Source organism: Pyrgilauda ruficollis, unplaced genomic scaffold (assembly GCF_017590135.1).
Source record: "Pyrgilauda ruficollis isolate IOZ18807 unplaced genomic scaffold, ASM1759013v1 scaffold49, whole genome shotgun sequence".
NCBI classification, from domain to species: domain Eukaryota; kingdom Metazoa; phylum Chordata; class Aves; order Passeriformes; family Passeridae; genus Pyrgilauda; species Pyrgilauda ruficollis.
In genome coordinates, this window is record NW_024526488.1 from 3,680,726 (window position 1) to 3,702,415 (window position 21,690).

The following is a 21,690-nucleotide window of genomic DNA, read 5'->3' on the forward strand; positions in this document are numbered from 1 at the left end:
AGCCACCACAAAAAAATTCCTTATCTCCTGTTTTTCAAATTGGTTTCAAATAAAAGAAATCTCCCAAATGTGCAAGGTATTCCATCCTGCTAAGGTTTGTGACGTGGATGTTGTCTAGGAAGGCACACTTTGAAACTAAGTTCACTTTCAGTTGTCAGTAGTGGACTTTTATCTGTGTAGATGCTGGGATTGATTTCAGTTCACGTTTAATAGACAGTTGGAATAAGATGTTGGCTGGGAATGCTGGAAGTCTCTACAGCAAGTATTTTCAAACAGCCACAAGCACCTATGTGTATTCAGGCCAGCACTGAACAGAGAAGCTTGCATGCTTACATAACTTCATGTGAGCAGTTTGGAATATTAATATTCATTCAGAATGAGCATTTTCTGAATAAATACACTATTGCTGGTGAAGTCTCTGCCTTCTTTTTATAACCAGTTCTGGAGTTTGTTTTTGTGCTGCACCATCAGATTGTCACCTCCAGAACAGGAACTGATTTTTTCATATGGTGCTGTGAAAGTAATGAAATCAAAACAACTCTTTATGTTTTTTAAAATCGGGTTGGGGGGGGGGGAGATAAATTATTATTAGCTAAGTTAAATATTCTAGAATATATACACTGGGGTCCTCTTACTTAAAAATAAAGGAAAAATCTCATTAATTGCTTCTTTTCACCCACTTCCTCTTTCTCCTCAACTTCCCTTCAGCAGTGATGTTCCGAATGGATCAGCTTTGACCCAAGAGAACATTGGCCTCCTGTCAAACAATATGGCATCTCTCAGCCTGTCAGAGGACCCCGAGGGAGGAGGAGATGGCCATGACTCCCAGAGAGGGGGAGTGACACCCACATCTGCTCCATGAAGCAAGGCCAGCACACCCTGGAGTTCCTTCTGCTGGGGTGTTGGCAGCTTCCATCTTGTGTTTTTTTCCAGGGATGATTGGATAAACCCAGGAGCAGCAGTAGTAGCAGAGCAGCAGGTCCAGAGGCAATGTGCACAAACACAACTACTAGAAACAAATCCTGCACATAGTTCACATTAACGCATTTTTTAATTAAAAAAATGAAAATTAGCAGTATCTGCAAGCAATTCAAATTAAATTTGTTTTTGTTCTGTGAATGAACTTTATTTTAATAACTTTGGACGCCTTGAATCCCAGGGCTTAAAAAAAAAGATATTATATATATATACTCTGTTTGATTAATTGTATGATCTTAATGAAGTAGGTTTTCTTTTATTTTGGTATTATTACATACCCAGTGCATAATTCCTTATTACCTTACTAAAACAATTTGGCCACTTCCTTGTATGGTTTATGGGTAAACAAGGAATGAGGGTTGGAGAGTAGCTGTGAATTGCAGTGTCAAAAGATGTGCAGCAAACTTCATGCTTAACACAATTCCTCCCATTGTGGCCAGGAACTTAACCTGAGCTTCTTGCTTAAATTGCTGAATTTAAACTACAAATGGCAGAGTCTTTGCAAAGGTTTGGTCCTTTTTAAAAGCTGGTATTACTTAAGGTCTGTGTGTTAGAATCTGAGTATCAACCTGCAGTTTGTCAGGGCTGCAGTGAATCCACCCTGGATTCCTGCTTCATGGGGGAAGAGTTGCACCAAAGTAACCACTGAAGGTGCAGCACAGATCTTGCCAGAAGTAATGAGAAGTAAATTTTGCCTGATAGATCTAACACTTCTCCAAGTAGACGCTTTGTGGGCATAAGCCAGAGAAACCAGAAGTGTCTTTTGATTATTTTTTTTAGATTAAAGATTTTGTTCTTGCTGCACATTTTTTTACTTTTTTGGCGTATGCTGAGGTAAGATCCTGGATATGAAGACCTCTTGAGAATGATTTTTCAAGTGCTGCTCCCTCTGCCTTCTTGGCCTGTCCTCATTTTTTCTTTCTGGGTTAGACTACTAAGTGGGAAAGCACTGGTTATGTAATAAATTACTGCATTGCTTTGGTTGGGTAAAGCAAGAGTTAATAAATTTTCTTGGGTTTTAGTTTTTTTTTCCTTAACCTTAACTCCTGCTGAGGTTATAGCAACCTTGGGCTAAGCTTTGCATTCATCATACTGTTAAATAAAACAACAGGGGGGTGGGAGGGGATACAGTCTCACTATTGCCTACCAGTAGGAGAGTCCAAACAGAAGACTCTTTTGAGTAGCAATTATTTAATTTGCCCAGTCAAGGCACCGCGTTTATATACTATTTCACATTGAATTTGATTATGCCCTACAGACCTGGCTGGTCAAGGATTTGATACACATATTGGCTTGGGATTCGAGCTTTCTTTTTTATTTAAATAAAAATTTATATATAAATATATATATACATATATACATAGTTATATCTGTATATATATTGGGTATGTTTTAAGAATTTTTTCGCATGAGCGCAGCTGTTGTGATCAAATGTCTGGGAGGTAGAAGCACTGAACGAAAATAAAAGCATTTTTCAGCACACCCCCCCACACTTTCCATGTGTCTTAACACGGGTTTATTTCCCTCTTAGTTGAACTTTGGCCTCTTAATTTCCTGGAGTAGTTTGAAGCTTGCTTTTTGCTAACGCCTCTTTTAACTTTTGGCAAAGAATCAACTTTGCACCGAAACAGCTTCATCTCCCCTTGCCCCTCTTCATATGTATCTCCTACTTGAAGCCAAGCATTCCAGCCACTCCCCTTGGAGCTGAGCAGAATTGGGGTGATGAAGCTGGGAGCCCGTCAGGTCTGTTCCTCCCTTCTCAGCTCTGGGCATGAGGAGGATGAAGGTCTTTTCCTGGCTGCCTGCTTCCAAGTCACCTGGCACAGGCCCTGGGCCCTCTCATCCTTCAGTGCAGAGCACCACCCTCAGGTCAGCCTTCTCTTCATTTTAATTAGTTTGCTCCTTCCTGCTGTGTCTTTATTAACACAGGGAGCTCATCTTAGTCAAGATAATTAGTGCAATATTCTAGGAGGACAAGCCCAGAATGTGCCTTTTTTTGACTGTAGTAATTGTGGATGTAAAATTAATTTTCAAAGATGGTTATGACAGATTGGACACTACAGATACATTTGTAATACTAGGAAGAAAATCTAGAGGGACAAAAACCTCTTTACCGTTTATTTCCTAGTTCCCTCACCAGGTTAGGGATTATTCTTTTCTCCACATTTTCTCCTGGAATTCTTCAGTAAGCACTATTCAGATTGCTGGCCTACATATAATGAATGCTTCCAAAATCTGTGGATTAGAAGGGGGACCTTACTGGGTTTTTTGTCTCCTTCATCCAGCTCTCTGTGCTGTACTTCGTGCATAATGTCCTTGTTGAGATCAATGTGTCCAGGTGAATGCCCTGTTTGCCCAAAATTATAGTTTGGCTTGTTAAATAGTTTGCTTAGTATCTACTAACAGTATTGATTTTTTTACTTTGTTCCATCCCCTCTTCCTCTTACCCTTTTTCTGCTTTTTTTGCAGAAGTTTAGTTGATTAAACAAATAAAACAGCAAAATGCAGTGCATGCTTTTAAGTTTTTTCTGGAAACTGTACCTAAAATGTTCCGGTTTTGTGGAAAAACTGGGAGACCCTGGGGGACAGCTAGCTCTGTATGTAGTGGCAGCATTGATGTTTACAGCTTACAATGAAAATGTCTGGAGTGACTCTGTCTTGCTACACTCACTCCTGTAGCCCATCATTGTCCCCGTTGTACAGGAATTGTGGCCACCTCAGTGAAATTGGTCTTGGCTACCAAGTGGTTTAGTTCCTTCTGTTGGGCAAGAAGAAGCAGTATTATCATGGTGTCAGGGCACTGCTGCATCCTTTGGTAGGTAGGTTAAGTTTTCTGCTGCACCAGACAACTCTTGATATCTGGGTTTCAGCCAGATGGACAGCATGGACAAACCTTCAGAATAGGAAGCTTCAAGTGGTAGGTTAAGCTTCAGTGTGTCAGTGATTCAGTCAGTATATAGATGATGTCTGTTTATTCTGTGGTGTTATTTCCCTCCTTCTGTCAACATCTCATCTGTCTGTCCTGTGACCTAGTTCTTTATTCTTAGTAGCAGAAGTTTAAACTTTTTCTTCTGCCCTTCTTGCATGCTGTCCTATTTCAGAGTAGGACTTTTTTTCTGTAGATCAGAGCAACCTTTCAAGCTAGCAGCACTTTTATCCCTGTTCTTCTCAACTTCTTCTCTGTGTAGTTTTTTCTGAGCCGTCTCTCCCCTTTTTGTGTCTTTTTCTCCTGTGGCTTGCCCATCCACCCTCCCTGATTGTGTAACAGTGACAGCTTGCTGCCTCAAAACAGAGCATTCAAATGAATTCGCTTAGCCAATAACTTCTGTGAAGTTGCCTTTTCTAATGGTGTTATTACTCAGTGATGCACAAATGTGATATTGCCCCTACTGGTAGGCAAACAGGGGATCTGTATAAACATGGTAAACTGCTGTTTTTCTTTAAAGGAGAGCCAAAGACTTGTGCTTTACACTTTTTTTCCCCTGGTGTAGCCATTTTGATTGTCAGACATTTGTGTAGGGTATTGTGAGTTGGCTGTATTATCCTAATAACAATTTCCAGAAGTTAATGATTGTCAAGCCTTGCCCATGATTGAATTGTGGAAAATCATTCCATTTAGTCATACAATTTGCAATGTACTGAGATATATCTGAGGTGTTGTGATGTGTTTTCAGTCTCTCATGCACTCTCTCAGCTGACTGAATGGCTCATTTAGAGAGGGAGAAGGAAGAAAGAAATGTTATAATCCAAGAAGCCTTGTTTTTAAGTGTTTCTAAATTGAATACTGATTGAAAATTTCTTCAGTTACAGTAAAAGATAAATCTGTGTTACAAATGTGACTGACTTTTAAGTCCACTGGGATGGAAAAGATTTGTGAAACACTAGCATTGCATTAAATTAGATGTGGAAGAACCAAACTTGTGATGATATTGTCTCTTGACAGCATGGAATGAGTAAGGTGGGACAAATTTTCTACTAGAAAGGGCCAGGAGTGAGGCTTTTATTGATAATACAAGAAATGCTGGCATTTCCCTTCCTTGAGCTGCTCAAACTCTCAAGACTTCTACTAAAGTTTTTAGGTTCAAAGAGAAATCTCTTGAAGTCCGAGTAGCATAAGCCCTCATTTCCACTGCCATTTATAATTTTGGACTATAACAAAGCAGACTGACAAGATAGTTATCTGAAAGACCCCCAGTATAAAGTTTCTTTCCTGGACTGGCTCTTTCAGACCTGCTTTTATGGTCCAAGAAATGCCATGCCAGTGTTCAGGAGGCTCAACAGCAGGGAGTGCCAGCCACCTTCTCTGCTCAAAAATGGGAGAAAAGACCCAAACATACACAGTGTGCAAGTTTTTGTGTTTGTATGGAGAAGTGGTTTTGGTCCTAGGATAGATAGGACACAGAGCAATGCTGCTGGGGCATGATGTTACCTTCATATACAAATTTTGTCATCATTCACTTTCCAAAACACAGCCTTCCATTCCTGCCTCCTGATGTTGCTGATGTAAAAACAACCAAAAAAAGTAGCGTGTCAGCAACTTAATTTCTTGTATCACAATAAATCAATTCCCCAAGGGAAAAAGAGAGCAAGAATTTTTGAGTTGCCTGCATGGTAATGGAGTTATGAACTGAAAAAACATCCACCTTGCTTGAGTAAGTGTAAACTGAATTTCTGAGGAAAATGAAGCAGCTTTTCTAAGCCACCTTTTGTGTAAAGCTATGGGTGGTTGTTTTACAGATTATGTAGCTCAAATTGATTTGCTCTCAATTCAAATAGACTCCTAAAATGTCAAAAACTTCATTGGGAATTTTCATTTCTACAGTGAACTGTTACCAACTGCATTATTTTCAGTTGGAGTGTCAGGGGATGACAAAGACTAAAGTTAATCCTAGTTATACAACAATATAAGAAAGGGATTTGGGGAAATGTTATCCCAGCAGTGTCCTACAGTTAACATGTGGCCTTTATTCTTCTGTAGGGAGAAGAATGTAACTGCTTAGTGTTGTCACAGTCTTCAGAGCACTTCTTGTGATGCAGGTAGAGCCTTGGTTAGCAGAGAAAGGAGAACAAACTTAACATTTATTTCCTTTATAATTTTATTTCCTATTGGCAAGTGTAATATTGTTCCATGGGAAGTGTGGCAAGCAAAGAGGCTGCAGCTTTTTCTGAAATTTCCCAATATAAAGAGCACATGGCAATGTGGATTTGTCTGCATCAGGAACATCACAGTCATTTGATACTTAAAATATGTGGCCATAATAATCAAAATTGCATTCCTGTAGCTTAGTAACGTGAGTAATTAACTGATCTTTTCCATGCAATCTTTGCTATTCCAGGGAGTTGGTGTATGATTTTTAGTGCTAATTGCAAGGTGCTCAGCAGTTGGGAGGGTTTAGGTGCCTAAGTGCATCCAGCAGGGCATCTTTCCTTGGATATACTGGTTGGATGTTTTCATATGCCAGGAATCTACTGTTTTGAAGATCTGCAAGTTTTAGGAAAACACAATTGTCCAATTTGAAAAATACAGTATTGGGAGAGACAGAAGCAAGAGGTAGTGCAGTCTCTGGAAGTAAAAAGCATTATACATAATGGAATTACATGTGAAATGTATATGGGATAAATGTATCTGTAAGAGGAAAAAAATATTATGGAGTATTTGATGCTCAAGAAATTATTTGCTTCTTCATAATGTTAAAAAGATTTCATTAATAGTTCTGTGGCAGACAGTACTCACAAGTCTTTGGCATCCAAACCAGATTGTATATCAGATGGATCCCACAACTGGATGTGTGCGCTGACCTCTTTATTTGTAGCTTTTTAAAAAGAAATTTGGCAGCAGCTTTTAATAATTGCATGAAGCAACCTGAGAGGAAGAAGCAATCCTGTTCCCATCACAGCTGCTGCACAGCTCACAATTGGTACTGTTCATCTGCAGCCTCTCGTAAGTGAAGCTGATCAATATGGGCAAAACAAATCACTTTGAGAGTTTCCCCTAATTGTAAGGAGTTCCCATTCCCCCTTTAGCCTCTGCTTGCTGTGTAAGCAGCTTCCATGCTTAAAGGATCTTTCCTTCAAGTCAGCTTAGCAGCTGTTCTGTAGCTTGGCTATTTTTTCATATTTTCTCTAATTGATAGCGTCATGTTAAGCTCTTCCCCTCCTTGTATTTGTTGCTATGGGGAGGAAGAGGTGGAGCAAGATGTGTGAGAGGAGGGAGGAAGAATTGTGGGATCTATATGACAGCTCCCACTTCTTTGAAATCATCTACTTCCAGTTGTGGGATTTCTCGATATATGATTTTTATTGTGGTTTTTGTAAGTCTAATTTTCTTTGATCTTGTTAGTTCCTTACAAGTCTCCCCGAGACATTCTGCAGTCATTATCACCTTTTTGGGTGGAGTTTATTTTATTTTTTTGGGTTGTTTGTTTTGTTTGGTTTTTAAAATAACTTTTTAACATTGGTGCATATATGCTTGGGATAGAGCTCATGTAATTATCCAATCGTATTGATTGTATGTGATTGTGCCCTGCAGAGGTATATTTAACAAAAAATGAAATAAAGGATAGTCTAGGTAATAAAGGAGACCATGAAATTTGTTGAGTCAGGTTATGAACTATTTCTTAAATTTATATAGGATCCTAGATAAATGAAATTCCATCTGCTGTTCTCATGAGTCAGTGCTAAACAAAATATCATTCATTCTCTCCTTGCGTTTTTCCTTGCTTTTCTTGTCCTTCTGCTGTTTTCTTCCTTTCCTGTTTCTCTTTCCCATAAACAAAAAATCTCAATCCATCATGGGAGTGATTGACTCTGGGTTGATAATGTGGATATTTATTGTTTGTAACTGTCAAAACATTCACAGTAGGAGTAGAGATGAAGTAGAATGTATGAGAAGAATTCCATAAATTGAATTCTTTGCAAGTTCAGAGGAATTATGAAGTTTTGTACATACAGACCTGGTCATGGGGGAGATGTTCAGAGGCACATGGGGAATTGCTGTGTCTTTTCCAGGAAAGGTTAGATGCTTTGCTACCTCTTGGGAAAAGTGAGATAACAAAAGGAGTAGAAGAAAATTCTCTATATCCAACTCCCTGTGTCTTTTCTCCTACAATATACTTTTTAGTCTTGAAGGAAAAACATTCTAGGTACTCTGCTGAAGTGGGACAGAATGCATTGAAGGAGGCAAAAAGATCCAGAGATTTGAAAATCAGTATTGGTCTTCTTTATTTAATTCTCAGACCTATAGAGCTAACGGTGTCACTTTTGTGTGAAAGAACAAGGGAGTGGAGACCTACTGTACAAGCATAGCAGTTACATAGAAAAAACATGTTGAAATGCTATTCCTTCTTCCCTCTTCACCTTGCTTTTCTCCCTCTTTCTCCCTGACTCCACCTTGCTCTCACAGAATGTCTAAGGGTCCTTTGAGCTGCAGATTGAACAAAAAAAAAGTGGAAAAGTGATTCACTATGTGGTTTGTAAATAGATGGAAGTGTCTATAAGGTCTTACCTGGTTTTCTGTCAGCATTTATATTAAGTGATAAATTAATGAAGAACACTTTGAAGTATCTCTTGTTTTCTGTCTGCGATGAATGTACATTCTTCTAAATTTTGTGTGAGGTCTAAGTCTGTTGGACCATCTGAGTAAGATTTTCACCAGCTCAAGGTGTGTGTTCTGTGCTGGGCTGGAGCATAAGAGATGCCAAATAGCAGAGAAGCCACGTGTCTCCTGGGTTTGGTCTGCTGTCTTCTAACTTCACCTGTAAACAAAGTAGGTCCTTCACCTGTTCACCAGAAGTGAACAAGAAAAGATACTCAAAATAATCAGGTTATTTTAATTGCTCAGAGTGTACATATTTTAAAAGCAAATCAGACCCTTCAGAGCAAGCATTTGTCTAACGTTGAGCCTGATTTGGAGCTTGCCTTAAAGCGAAAGTGAGTTTTGTTCCACAGTCTGCTTTGTGGTTTTTAGTCTTCTCCTTTCACACCTTTTTGTGGTCTTTAACAAGTCATTGTCTATAAATCTGAAACTGGATGAAGCTGCTGCTTCACTGAAAAACTGTTCCTTCTACTCCAGGGCAAGCAGAGCCTTCTGCCCCTCGAGTTTGTGCTCATTGCGGTTGCGTTCATTACTATCAGCTTTATTATTCTTGAGCCTGGGCACCATGGATCACGGTAAGGTGTGTTTTGCTGGGCTGAAACCCATCACTGTGCATTATTAGGCCCCCTCACACCTCCACACTCACTTGCTAGATGAGTTAAAGCATTCAGTTCCTATAAAGAAATTGTATTTAGTGGGAAATCCAGCAGAAAACTACGTTTCAGTTGGTGATGGTTTCCTTACCCTTTCTCCCACTAGTCTGAGGATTCAGGATTCTCAGGTAGTGACTCACTTCAGAAGGAAAAAAAAAAAAGAGCTGAATTCCAGTAATGGCTGGCTTTTAAAAGGAAGATCTGAAGCACTAGAGAGTCAGATCCCTCTGGAAGTGATGGATGCTCTGCATCAAGAGAGATTGGGGGAAACTTGCTGGCTTTCTTTATGTGAAAAAGAGAGGAGACCAGGCTCAAGTGGATGGTACCTGCTGTAAGTTTTTTCCCTTTTGGATATGGATAACAGGATAGAAAGAATCTTGAAAAGGCTAGCTCATGAGTTTCCTTGATCCCATCTTGCTCTGTGAGTGCAAGAGTCATTTTCCCTGTGCCTGTCCATGAAACTCAACAGTGAACACCCAAAGCAGAAAACAAAAGGTAATTTATGTTCCTCCTCACCAATCAGGTATGTTTAAGAACTGGTTCTTTCCAGCTAGGATATGTTCAGTTGTTTCTGTAACCTTCTTTCTAACTGTGAACTCCATCTCCCTGAGGACTAAAAGTGTGGGAGAGACTAAAACCAAAGCATGATGCTCCATCTGTCTTGCCACAGACTGCCAGGCTTTGGTGCTTGATGGTTTTGAGCCTCTGATCTTTGCTTTGGGTCTGGGAGCAGCAGCTCTGGGAGAAAAACAGCCCTTATATTAGAGCAAACAAGGCATCTAACAGTTTGGATTAAGACACTGGCCATCTTGGCTGCTTCCTGGATAGCTCTGCTCAGGTGCAAGTGCTGGGTTGTTGCTTGGAGCTAAACCAACCATAAATGACCATTTACATTCTGCATTCAAAAGACAGGTTTACTCAGCTGCCCTAGAATAAATGCCTTTGGAGCTCTGTGGGGTGTGCATGGTTGTTTGCTTTTGGTTTTACTGCTTTGAACTGCCTCTGAGCACTGGGTAAATGGAAACCTGTGCTTGGATGTCTGCATGGGTATGGAGCATCCCTAATCATCTGAAAACCCTGGGATTTGTGAACATATCAGTTACCTTGAAAAATTAAACCAGCAGCCACCTGAAGTAACAAGCTACAATATGTGAGTCCTTCCTGTCTCATGGAGGATATTTTTTACAGTACCCTTAAATTTATCTCCACAATCTCTGTCCCATTTAACTATGTCCCATACTGATACAGTAAAGTTTTTTACTTAACCCAAACGAGTTTAAGGGAAAATGTTCCACTCACTGGAGGCTCAGCACCTGATGAGCCAGCCTGCTCCTGGGATTTGAAATTCAGAAGGCAGTGGTGCAGGATTTGTAGAGCAGCTGCATCCTGGATCAGAAATGGTGTTCAGTCCTGTTCACTACTCTGCCTTGTGAATCTAGACAGGAGTTGGGGGAGCTGCTGTTAATCCTCAACTTTCCAGCTGTGCAAGGCAAAGATCACAGAATCACAGAATATCCTGGACTGGAAGGGACCCACCAGGATCACAGAGTCCAACTCCTGGCCCGGCACAGCCACTCCAACAATCCCACCCTCTGCCTGAAAGTGTTGTCCCAATGCTCCTGGAGCTCTGGCAGCCTTGGGGCTGTGCCCATTCCCTGGAGAGACTGTTCCAGGTGAGTGTGTTTAAAATGGGATGTACTTGAAACTGCAGAATATGAAGTGGGGCAATATGAAGTGGGGCAGTTTCTCCCAACTTGTCTGTTCAGGAAATGGGGAACAGGTGACAGGGCTTGGGACAGATGGGGGAAACATTTTGCTTAGCTACAAGATCCCAAAATTAGATCTGCAAATATCTTTATATAATTTTTACTCAAACTCTTGAAGGGTTTGAGATTTTTCTCATGGGTTAAGCAGTCCATTTTCTGTTGGTAAAAACTGAGGGCATGTGGCACTTGTGTGTGGTATGTGGTCAAACTCTCCCTTGTCAGATTGAACTTTAAAACCTTTTTCAAACTAAACATTGCCTCTTTTTTTCCTACTCTTTACTTAACCTTCAGCAGCTGGTCATCAGCCTTTGGCCTTAGCATCCTAGTCCCCTCCCACCATCCCCTGCTGCTGTCTCAGCTCTGTTTGAGAACAGAAATCCAGTGGGGAAACTGCTTTGGGCTCAAGCAAAAATTTGCATTTACCACCTAAAAGCAGAAGGCTGGAAGTACAAGGGGCAGGTAGGAGAAACAGATTGCACACATCTTTCATTGTTATTTAATTCCTTGAAACAGCTTATTTTCCCTTGGTAGGAGCCTATGAATTTTAGCTGCTGCCAGAGTGGCTTTTTGCTCTATTAGAGAGAGTCCTCCCACCCTAGGTGTCATGAAGGCTGGCACTCTAAATTGTCAGGCTTGACTTATCCCCAGCCTGCAGCAGTCATGGTGTGGAGGGCAGTTAATGAAGTCAGGAAGCCCTGAGTAATTGCTGGCTGCAAAAGAACACTGCTGGTTTGCTTTGGACTCTGGTTTTGGGGTGTGAGACAGTGGGGAAGGTTTCTCAAGAGCCTAAATTAATCTCAAAATGGTTTGAGCTATTTCACATTAGCTGGGCTGTGTAGCACAGTGTGTGAGTGCTGTGGGACATTCCCACCACTACCGGTAGCCCCAGTAGGTTCAGTAAGGGTGAGTGCTGGGGGTCTGTAAGCCCAGTTAATCATCCTGTCCTGCAGCCAGGAAGAGTGAGATGGAAATGGCGTGTGCTGGTGAGAGCCCAACCATGTTGCACAGCAGCCAAGGGGTCGGGGAGTTTCTCGATGCTTCCCCAGAGCCTTCTGATTTTGAGCTGAATCAGCAACTTATTTCTTGGCTTTCTGCACTTTTTGTTGCTTCACCCTTGTAAGAACCTTTTCTAATTTCTACATTCCCCCATGCCAGTAATCCTTTTCAGGCAGTGCTGCTGTGGGAATACTTTTGGCATCTTTCCAGGTTGACACAAGGAGTGCGTGTTGGTGCTGCAGAGGAAAAGGGAGCATTTAAAAGCTGTGGGGGGAGGAGGAGTGGGTTTTGGCCAAATGCTATGACAAAGAGCTGGTCTAAGAAACAGAAGGGGCTCTTGCCTGTAAGAGACAAGATTGGATGTGTCAGAGACTGGGTCAACCTTAATGGATGGTAAAGTAGATTTAGGGTGTTAGCATAAAGTCCTGCATCTTCCCTGAATTGAGGGAGTCAGGGCTTTACTGCAGAGTAAAAACAGGGAGTCTTTCTCATTTAATGAGGACAGGATGAGGATGGGGGTGTCCTCCCCACTCTTGTGCTTTGGCCTTTAAAAATGAGATTAGATTAGCAGCACTTTGTGTAATGACAAACACCTTGAGCTGCTTCTGGCTTGACAGAAGCAGGTGCTTCTCCTTGTACAGACAGGGTCAGGACATGGCTTTCCCTGGAGGTGAGTGGCGTGACAAGTCAGACCATGGTGAGGTTGTCCTTTCCATGGTGGGACTGGTCACAAGTGTGTCAGTGCTGCTGGAGCTGCAGGACCAAGTGTGCGTGAAGGAGGGTTGCTGCAGGCAGTGAAGGGCTCTGCTCCTGGTCCCAGGATTGCAGAACTCTGGAGTGTGTCTAGCTTGTTGCTGGCTGACTTTTCCTGTGGGGTTGAAAGGTTCGGAAGAACAGCACTTCCTGGAGTATTTTCAATTGTCTTAATTTTTTTCCTTTCTCTTGGCCTGGGTGTTGTTTTTTGGTTTTAGATTGGTTAACTTCCCTCCCTTTTTAGATTTTTTTTCTCATTTGTGGTGTTGCATCTGTCCTAAACCTATTGCAAGATGATCTCTGTGTCATTACCAGCAAGAGCTGTGGCCATGGCCTGAGCAAGTCCCTCTTGTTTTGCTGTGCTGTCACACAGCCTTGGGCTCCAGGCAGTCTTGGTGCCAGATGAGATAGTTTCTGCTTTTGCAGAGGAATTGGAGCACAGATGAAGTCATTGGCCCGGGGAGGGAGTTGTGGAAGAACCCAGAGGTCTCCTTCATCCCAGATCAGCCTTTGAGCCTGCTCCCATTTTCCTCTGGCAGGTGCTGGCCCACCAGCCCTGGAAGATCACAGACACGGAGGTCACCAGTGCTAAATGCAGGTGACTTTTAATTTAGTTTCTCAGAAGGCAATGCTTGGTAGCCATGGCAGTGAGTATGTGGAGGCAGGCAGAGACTTACCTAACTTAGACACATGTTTGAAAAAGTGCCCTGTAGCAGGCAAGACCTGGGCAGGCTGCCAGCCCCTCCCAATAGTTGTTTCCCAAACTGTTGTGGCTGTGGTGCTTGAGCTTCCTCCCATGGGGTACATAAACAAAGCAGTCATGCAAAGGGCATCTTAGAACCACAGCGTGCAGGCCCTGGGGTGGCTCATGAGGCCTTGCTGCCAGAGCTGGTGGGTAATGGGGTTTAGGAGGAAATTGTTCCCTGTGAGAGTGGGGAGGCCCTGGCACAGGGTGCCCAGAGAAGCTGTGGCTGCCCCATCCCTGGAAGTGTCCAAGGCCAGGTAGGACAGGGCTTGGAACAACCTGGGCTAATGAGGGTGTCCCTTCCTATGGCAGGGGTGCAACCAGACGATATTTAAGGTTCCTTTTAACTGAAACCATTCTGAGGTTCAGTGTGCTTTAGCAAAGGGGAAAATACAAGTTATCTTTCTCTTGCTGGAAGATTTTCAGATAACTGCCTTTGCTGGAACACAGTAATTACCATTAGCCTGCACTCTTTAGGTACCAAGGACAACCAGTTTGCATTGAGGTGGTATGAACTTTGAACAGGAATTGGTGTGATGCATCAGCTACCCCATACATGCTTATGAAGTAGGTTTTTTGGGAATTAGAGCTGCTTAGTCCATGGAGGGACCAACTTCCTTTACCTTATCATCTTTCTTCTCTGCCATAGTGTCTCCTACGTCAGTAGCTGAAAAGTACTGTAACGCTGAGGTGAGCCTTACACTGTAGCCACCTCACTGGCCAATGAGGAGGACTCAAAAGTAGAAATCATCCATTTTGGTACAAACTTGTCAGGGCTCAGCCTGCTACTTAAAAAAGAGGGGACCCAGGTCACTGAGAAAACTGGTTTCAGTGTATTGCTTCTAACAGTATTGTGTGCTCACAGGAAAGTTTGTCCTCCTCCTGTCTGTCTGTCCTCATTTACCCTAGAGGTGCAGGGCAAAATGATGACAGGAGGGGACTGTGGGGCTGCTGTCACTGTGCTGCTGGCTGGAAGGGGCCAGGGGCCGTGGCAGCAGCCAGGTTTCACAGACAGGCCGTGTGTCTAAGCTCTCTCTCTGGTTCCAGGACAATGCATCTGTTCCTGCTGTGCCTGCTCAGTGTCTGGGGGCTGGCTGCCCCGGAGCACTACGCCGTGGAAGACATCTGCACCGCAAAGCCCCGCGACATCCGCGTGAACCCCATCTGCATCTATCGCAACCCTGAGAAGAAGCCCCAGGATGGGGAGGGACAGGAGCCAGCAAAGGACAAGCTCCCGGAGTCCACCAACCCCAGGGTCTGGGAGCTGTCAAAAGCCAACTCTCGGTTTGCTGTCATCTTCTACAAGTACCTGGCTGACTCCAAGGACAACGGGGAAAATATCTTCATGTCACCCCTCAGCATTTCCACAGCCTTCGCCATGACCAAGCTCGGAGCTTGTGGCAGCACCCTCCAGCAGCTCATGGAGGTTGGTGGAGATTCCTCAGCCTTTTCCTGTAGCAGGTCTGAAAGACAGGAAAGGTGATCATGGCTAATGGCTGTTCTCAGGGTCTCAGGATTTGTCTTGGGGAGGAAATCCCAAGTTGGAAGGACCTTAAAATTCATCTTGTTCCACCCTCTGCCGTGGGTGGGGACACCTTCCACCAGAACAGGTTGCTCCAAGCCCTGTTTCTGGATTTGTTTAGATCCCAGCTCTTTCCCTTTACTCCCTATTTGGATCCAGCATTCCTGGGTTTGAGAGGTTAGTTTTTATCTGGAGGAAAGGATTGCCATTTGGAAAGTGAGGGAAGGGAATGGCAACAGTTTGCTTCTTGCAGATTGAGCTAAGCTTTTCCTTATGTAAAAAGCAGGAAAAGACATGGTATCAAGTCCCGCTGGCAGAGGAACTTTGTCACATTCCTTCTCTTTCCCTTGGGACAAAAATCAGACACACGGGAGACCTTGCAGACCACCTGACTTCCAGGGCAGGGGAGCCCGTATATGGGGAGCATCTCCCTCTACCTGTTAGCCCTATATTCAGGGGATAGTTCTGATCCCAGAGTAAGAGGTAGCTTAAGTTCTGATCCCAGACTAAGAAGTAACTAGAGTTCTGGCTCTTCCATGCAGCTAATTTAACTCCCTGCCTGTCCTAGCACCCTTCTCAATGTCAGACCCACTCACCTGCTATGTGGGGTTTGATGCTGCCCATACCTTTTTCTCCAATGGGAGACCTCAGCCCAGAGGAGCCTTTCTCCCTGCAATGAGGAGGTGTGGATCGAACCTTTCTGTTGCTTTTTGTCCTTACAAATCCTACCTCTGGAACAAATGATGTTGGTGGTCTCCTTTCATTATCCATACAGCCTGAGTGGAGCAGCTATAACCACATCTTCAAAATCTTCACTTGTGTGCTCCCCTCTGGGCAGCCCTTCCCACTGGAAGGGGAACCTTCTCCATTCAGCCACCCACACTTGCACTCCTAACTCCCCTTTTCCCTATGAAATGGCTGGGAACACCAGGAATGCTTTACAGGAAACAGTGTCAAAGGAGGTTCATAAAGAGAAATGTGCTGTGGGATTTTCTGTGCTTTAAAGACCTGAGGTTGGATAGCAGTAGACAAATCATAATTGTCCTTCCAGCTGGCAGCTGGGAACAGATTAAAAAATTCCCTGTGCTGCAAAAATCTACCCTCAAAATGATTGTTACATATTCCCATTCCCTGTAAAAATAGATAAGATGTACCAGAAGTACTCAACAGGCCATGAGAATTCCTCCTGGGAAAGAGCAGCCTTTAGCATTTTCACAGGAGGGTTTAGCACATGCGAGTCCTCCCATGACCTGACATGACCCAAGAGCTGCTTCTAGGCCCTGTGGGTGCAGTGCTCATCTCTGTGTGGTAAGGGGTTATGAACACCACGTTAATTTTAACAGCACTTAAAGGTCTTGGGCTGGTGATGTGTTGATTTTACATAAATTTGGGTTCCCACACATGGAGGGTGAAGCTCTGAGGGCCTGCAGATTTGTTGCTGTTGAGGCTGAGGCTGCACCACCATTTCCTCTGGGGCCCAGGAGCACAAGAGCCTTCTCACGGATTCCTTGTTGCTGTTTGGCTTGTCCAGGTCTTTCGATTTGACACCATTTCAGAGAAGACATCAGATCAGATCCATTTCTTCTTTGCCAAGCTGAACTGCCGCCTTTACAAGAAAGCAAACAAATCCTCAGAGCTGGTATCAGCCAACCGTCTCTTTGGGGAGAAATCTTTGGTCTTTAATGAGACTTACCAGAACATCAGTGAGATCGTTTATGGAGCAAAACTCTGGCCCTTGAACTTCAAAGTGAGTTTGACCTACTCAGGATTTTGCTTTTTTTGTTTGGTTCCACCCCCCATCCCCAGTTCATCCCTGTGTTTTGCCCAGAAGAAGTGCTCTGCTCTGGGACACAAGTGAAAGCAACAGGCGATCTGGGATGCAGCTCCTCTCGCTTCAGCTCACCTTAACCACAGCCATGTCCCCACTCGTCATACCCAAAAGCTTATTGTCCTCCCCCAGCACATACCCTTGTGAACCTGTCTCCTGCAGAAAGGGGTACAAAGAGGGGTTTAAAACCCTTGGCTTAACCTTTTTTTGGTCTCTTCCTTAAGGAGAAGCCAGAACTTTCCAGGCAGATCATTAATGAGTGGGTGGCTAACAAGACAGAGAAGCGCATTACAGAAGTGATCCCAGAAAGTGGTATTGATGATCTCACTGTCTTGGTCCTGGTCAACACCATTTATTTTAAGGTAACAAAAGCTAACAGAACTGGGGAGCACCACACTTCCCTGGAGGAGACATGGTGCTCATGTTTGTTTTCCCCCTCTCCTTTTTAGGGGCACTGGAAATCGCAGTTCCCAGCTCCAAACACAAAACTGGACATATTTCATAAAGCCAATGGTGAGACCTGCCAAGTCCCAACTATGTACCAGGAGTCCAAATTCCACTACGCATTCATCCCCCAGGACAAAGTCCAGGTGCTGGAGCTGCCTTACAAAGGGGACGATATCACGATGCTGCTGGTCCTGCCCAGTGCTGGGACGCCACTGGAGGAGGTGGAGCGAGACCTGACATCGGAGAAGCTGCAGGGCTGGATAGATTCCATGAAGGAGATGTCTCTCTTCGTCTACCTCCCTCGCTTCCGTATCGAGGACAGCTTCAGTGTCAAGGAAAAGCTGAGGAAAATGGGGCTGGAAGATCTCTTCAGTCCAGAAAACGCTAGACTCCCAGGTGAGATGTGGAGATAGGGCAGCGCAGGATAGAGGTGAGGGGCAGCCATTCCTCCCTAGGCAGGGCAGTAGGTGCAGCAGCACACGAGGAACGAGCACAAGGAACAATTTATGTGTTGCTGCAATCAGTGATGGACTCTCTGGTAAGGTCCCACCATGGACACTCAGCTCTGCTCTGCATTGAAGACATGACAGTTTAGCAGTCAGTTGGACATGGAAGAGGATGTTTTTGTTTTTGAGCAGCCATGCCTTCTGCCTGATCCCAGGCCGTGAAGGATGGGAATGTATTCTTTCTTGAGCTGTCTCTAAACTCAGTTTCACCTTTGTATATTTTTGTATTTCAGGTATCATTGCAGAGGGCCGCACAGACCTGTATGTGTCTGAGGCTTTCCACAAAGCCTTCCTTGAGGTGAGCCTTGTTTTGTGCCAGCATGTTTTGCTTTTTAAAAAAAAATATTAAAGGAAAAAAAAATAGTTCTGAACCTACAGTGTTCACTTCTCAGCAGTCTGGGGCTGGTCTGTGTTCTGTGGAGGAGAAGGAGGGTGAGCCCTCTTCATGCTGCATAATGCCTGTATTTTAATCCCATCTTGTCTCTTGGCTGGCAGGTGAATGAAGAAGGCAGCGAGGCCTCAGCTGCTACAGCAGTCACCATCTCTGGCCGTTCCTTCCCTATGAACAGAAAAATCTTCAATGCCAACAGGCCCTTCCTGCTTTTCATCCGGGAAGCTGCCCTCAACACCATCATCTTCATGGGCAGGATAGCTGATCCTTGCTCCTAAAGGGGCTGGTAGGGCCTCACTTCTCCCTCCTCTGCCTCGGGAAAAGGGGAGGTGGGGTATTGCCACAAAGTGTGGGCTGCTCCTGGGGTGGTTGGTCTTGCTGTTTGGTGCCAGCTGCAGGGAGGGACTGCATCCAGCTGGGCTGTCCCTGCTCCTCCCTGCCATGTCAGGTGAGTGGCTCATAGGTCACCTCACCTGTCCTGTCCTTTGTGGCAAGGAAAGCTGAATTTCATCTGGTACCAGTATTTTTGTGGCACCCAAGTCCAGCATTGCTGTCCTTCCTGTGCCCAACCCTCTGTAACTCTGATCACTTGGTTCATTAAAACCTATAGATCTGTATGTAACAGACTGTTCTCTGAATGCACAGATTACACTGAGCCACTTCCCATTATTTAAATTCTTCGTTTCCAGCAAATGGGGCTCCACACCAGAAAGGTGAGTGGAACAGCAGAAGCCATAAGGCTTGTGCTGGCTGGGCAAGGAACACCCTTCTGCAGCTCCGTGTGGGTGGAAGAGCTGCCAAAAGCTGTGCCCTGCTTGCCAGCAGCTCTGGTGTGTCCTGTGTGCCCAAGGGCTGAGAGTCACTAGTCACAGCCTTGCATAGCCAAGGCTTTGAAATTCTTTTTGAATGCTAAGATTTCATCTAACAGTTACTGTAGCAGCAGTGCCCATGAACCACGACAGTGCCCAGGTAAGGAAACCAGTACCTGTAGCTTTGATAAAAATAAATTATTTCACCTGCAAGTTTACTCCAGGAGCTGAGGTCTCCTGGCCTGCTGCCAGGCCACACATGATCAGACCTCTTGTCTTAGGGTGCCTGTATTGCTGTAGGACTTTTGGCAGGGCTGTCCTGAAGATGCAGATTTCTCCATTTCAGACAGCTGTTTCAAACCAGACAGTGAAAGCACAGTTCCTGTCCTCAGGAGGTCATGGAAGTGGTGTGTGCAGACAGTGGGGTGCACTGCCCAGTGGGCCACTTACTCTGGATTTTGTAGGACCAATGAAATAGCCACCTTTGTAAAGGCTTCTCTTGGCAGGAACTGCTAGAGCAGCCAAGCAGTGAGGGAGTTAACTTGGATAGAGCTGGTATGCCAGATCTTTGGTCACTGGGTCTCTAGATTTGGAAGCTATCAGGGGTTTGATTCTTTCCTGCTCCCAGTAGGATTGTTTGACCATCTGTGCAAGCAGTGTGTGACTGGGGCATGGAGAGCCGCCTCTTCCATTGTCCCACAGGCCATGGCAAACCGTACACATCTGAGAGGTGTCCTTCAGGGGCTCCTACAGGTACTCCCTGGGGCAGTACCTTGGAAACAAACTGTGATGGGCTGGGACCCTGGGAGAAAAGGGAAAGCATTTTGAAAATACCAAGAGTTCAGAAAGCAGCTCTTCCTCTCCCTGCCCTCCTCTGGCAGTTACCATGGTGGCTTTTCTTGCTGGATCCCATCTTCTGCCTGTGAACTTCACTGAGAGACACAAAACCTCCTGTAATTGCTGCCTTTTCCAGCTGTGCTCCAGGCTGTGGAGGTGAACACTGGTGAAAGAGGAGGGCTGAGGCAGTGTCTGGGCCTCCCTAGCATGGCACTGAACCAAAATGCTTCCCCTGCCATAGGCAGCTGGGAAAACATCCAAAACTTGGCCTGCAGCAAGAGCACAGGGCTTGTTCCTCCTGGGGAGACTGAAAAGGGCTGAGCCTGCTGAAGAGGTGAGACAAAACTCAGCCAAAAAGGACAGAAGCCACCTGAGTTGCCAGGAACAGCAGCCTGGCACTGTGCAACCTCTCTCAAGCTGCTGAGCTTAAGAGCCAGGACCAGGCAGAAAATCCACACTGGGTAAGGACCAGTCAGCTATAAGACACAGACAAGGATCTGAGTATTAAACCATTTAATTCTCAAACCACTCACATGCATAATGTTCTTTTACACAGTGTTAAAAGAAAGAAGAAAATGCATTTTTTTTTTTTAATACAAACAGAATTTCAAGTATACATTTATAGAATTTTCCAAGATTCTTACCCAAGTTGCTAAGTTCTCATTCACATTGTTCTTAAAGCTGTCCAACGAGAGCGCTTTTTGCTAAACTGCTTTCAATGCAATTGTACAGTCCCCTCTACCTTGGTTTTATTTCCCCCTTTCCCAACTCTGGTTCCCCTGCCATCCCTGCCCACCCCCCTCCAGCAGTGCTGGCTGTCCCTGGACACAATGGCCATGGAGCTTCTGTTTGCCAGTGCCTGCTGGAAGAGGAAAAGAGAAGCAGTCATGGAGGGCCAGTTTGGAAACAGCTTGGAAAATCACTGAAGAACAGTCTGATATCCACAAGTTACAGCTTACTCTTCAGCCTACTCCAGACTAGTCTGAACACTGACTTTTTTTCTTGAAATAAGGACTGCAACCAAAAACAAAATAAAATAATAAAAACAAAAGAATAATTAGTACAGCAGGAAATTTCTTAACTGTGAAAGTAAGTCTTGAGTGTTAGGACACCTGTCCTAAAAAGGTTTGATTTATAGGTCACTAGTTGACGGTGACAGCACAATTTCTGTTACAAATGGTTACTCTGCAAACCAGCTCAGAGCAGAATCAATGTGGGACACACAAACTTGGATTAAAAAAGAAAAAAAAACACCAAACAGAACTGACAAGGGCTCCATATTCATGTTATGGAAAAAGCCCACAACCCCAGTGACAGCTTTCTCCAACCTTTGCTGCTCAGCTCAGCTCAGCTCAGCCCTGGGCCGCCAGCTGGGTTGTAACTGGGTGCAACTTCTGACCTGTTAAAAAACGGGGTTTCAGTCTTCTTGACAGGCAAGGGTGGGTTTCTCTTGAAAGATTCCAAGGTCTCCTAACAGCCACCAGCCCCAGCAGTGCCTGGGCACGGCGGGGCCGCTCCGGGCAGCGTGGGGGCCGTGTGGGCCCGGGGGGCTGCTGGAGGTAGAGCTGCCATGGCCGAGGCTGTGGCAGCATTGCTCCCCCCGAGCTGTGGCTGCCCAGGAGCTGCCTGCCTGTACAGCTGTGTCCCCAGCCAGCCACAGCTGTACTCCTCTGACGAGTTAAAGTGCATTGCGGCAGAAAAGGGTTTGCTTTTTAATTTTTTTTATTTTTTTTTAATTTTTTTTTTAAAGAGGAACCTATTTAAAGTGCTGTTCTAGTTTGGAAAGGGACTTTTTAGAAAAAAAAATGGCACCTTTTCACATGAGAGATTTGCTCTCTGTATGTGTATACATATATATAAATTTG

General features: G+C 44.4%; 2 protein-coding genes across 14 annotated transcripts in view; both read left to right on the forward strand.

Moving 5' to 3' along the window:
* RC3H1 (ring finger and CCCH-type domains 1) overlaps positions 1–7,567 on the forward strand; it is a 61,098-nt gene extending 53,531 nt beyond the window's left edge. For 9 of the 13 annotated variants that reach the window (XM_041479543.1, XM_041479537.1, XM_041479546.1 and 6 more), the window contains one exon: positions 709–7,567. In XM_041479543.1, the coding sequence (XP_041335477.1) occupies positions 709–862 (154 nt within the window). In that variant the 3' untranslated portion in view covers positions 863–7,567. The remainder of the gene's footprint in view (positions 1–708) is intronic. The other 4 variants (XM_041479541.1, XM_041479550.1, XM_041479545.1 and 1 more) reach the window with 1 other exon arrangement.
* A 1,114-nt stretch (positions 7,568–8,681) lies between these two features.
* SERPINC1 (serpin family C member 1) lies at positions 8,682–21,688 on the forward strand. The gene is made up of 7 exons (XM_041479554.1): positions 8,682–10,898; positions 14,533–14,911; positions 16,539–16,754; positions 17,060–17,197; positions 17,285–17,678; positions 18,022–18,086; positions 18,284–21,688. Exons 2-7 carry the CDS (start codon positions 14,537–14,539, stop codon positions 18,455–18,457), a joined length of 1,362 nt encoding a protein of 453 aa, XP_041335488.1. The 5' UTR covers positions 8,682–10,898; positions 14,533–14,536; the 3' UTR covers positions 18,458–21,688.
* The last annotated feature ends 2 nt before the right edge of the window (positions 21,689–21,690 follow it).

What these genes read in the sequence shown, in the direction of transcription:
- SERPINC1 (XM_041479554.1), top strand. Translation starts at nt 14,537, where the DNA reads ATGCATCTGTTCCTGCTGTGCCTGCTCAGTGTCTGGGGGCTGGCTGCC. An exon ending in AGAAAACGCTAGACTCCCAG is followed by an intron (nt 17,679 to 18,021) that starts GTGAGATGTGGA and finishes TTTGTATTTCAG; the next exon opens with GTATCATTGCAGAGGGCCGC. An exon ending in TCCACAAAGCCTTCCTTGAG is followed by an intron (nt 18,087 to 18,283) that starts GTGAGCCTTGTT and finishes CTTGGCTGGCAG; the next exon opens with GTGAATGAAGAAGGCAGCGA.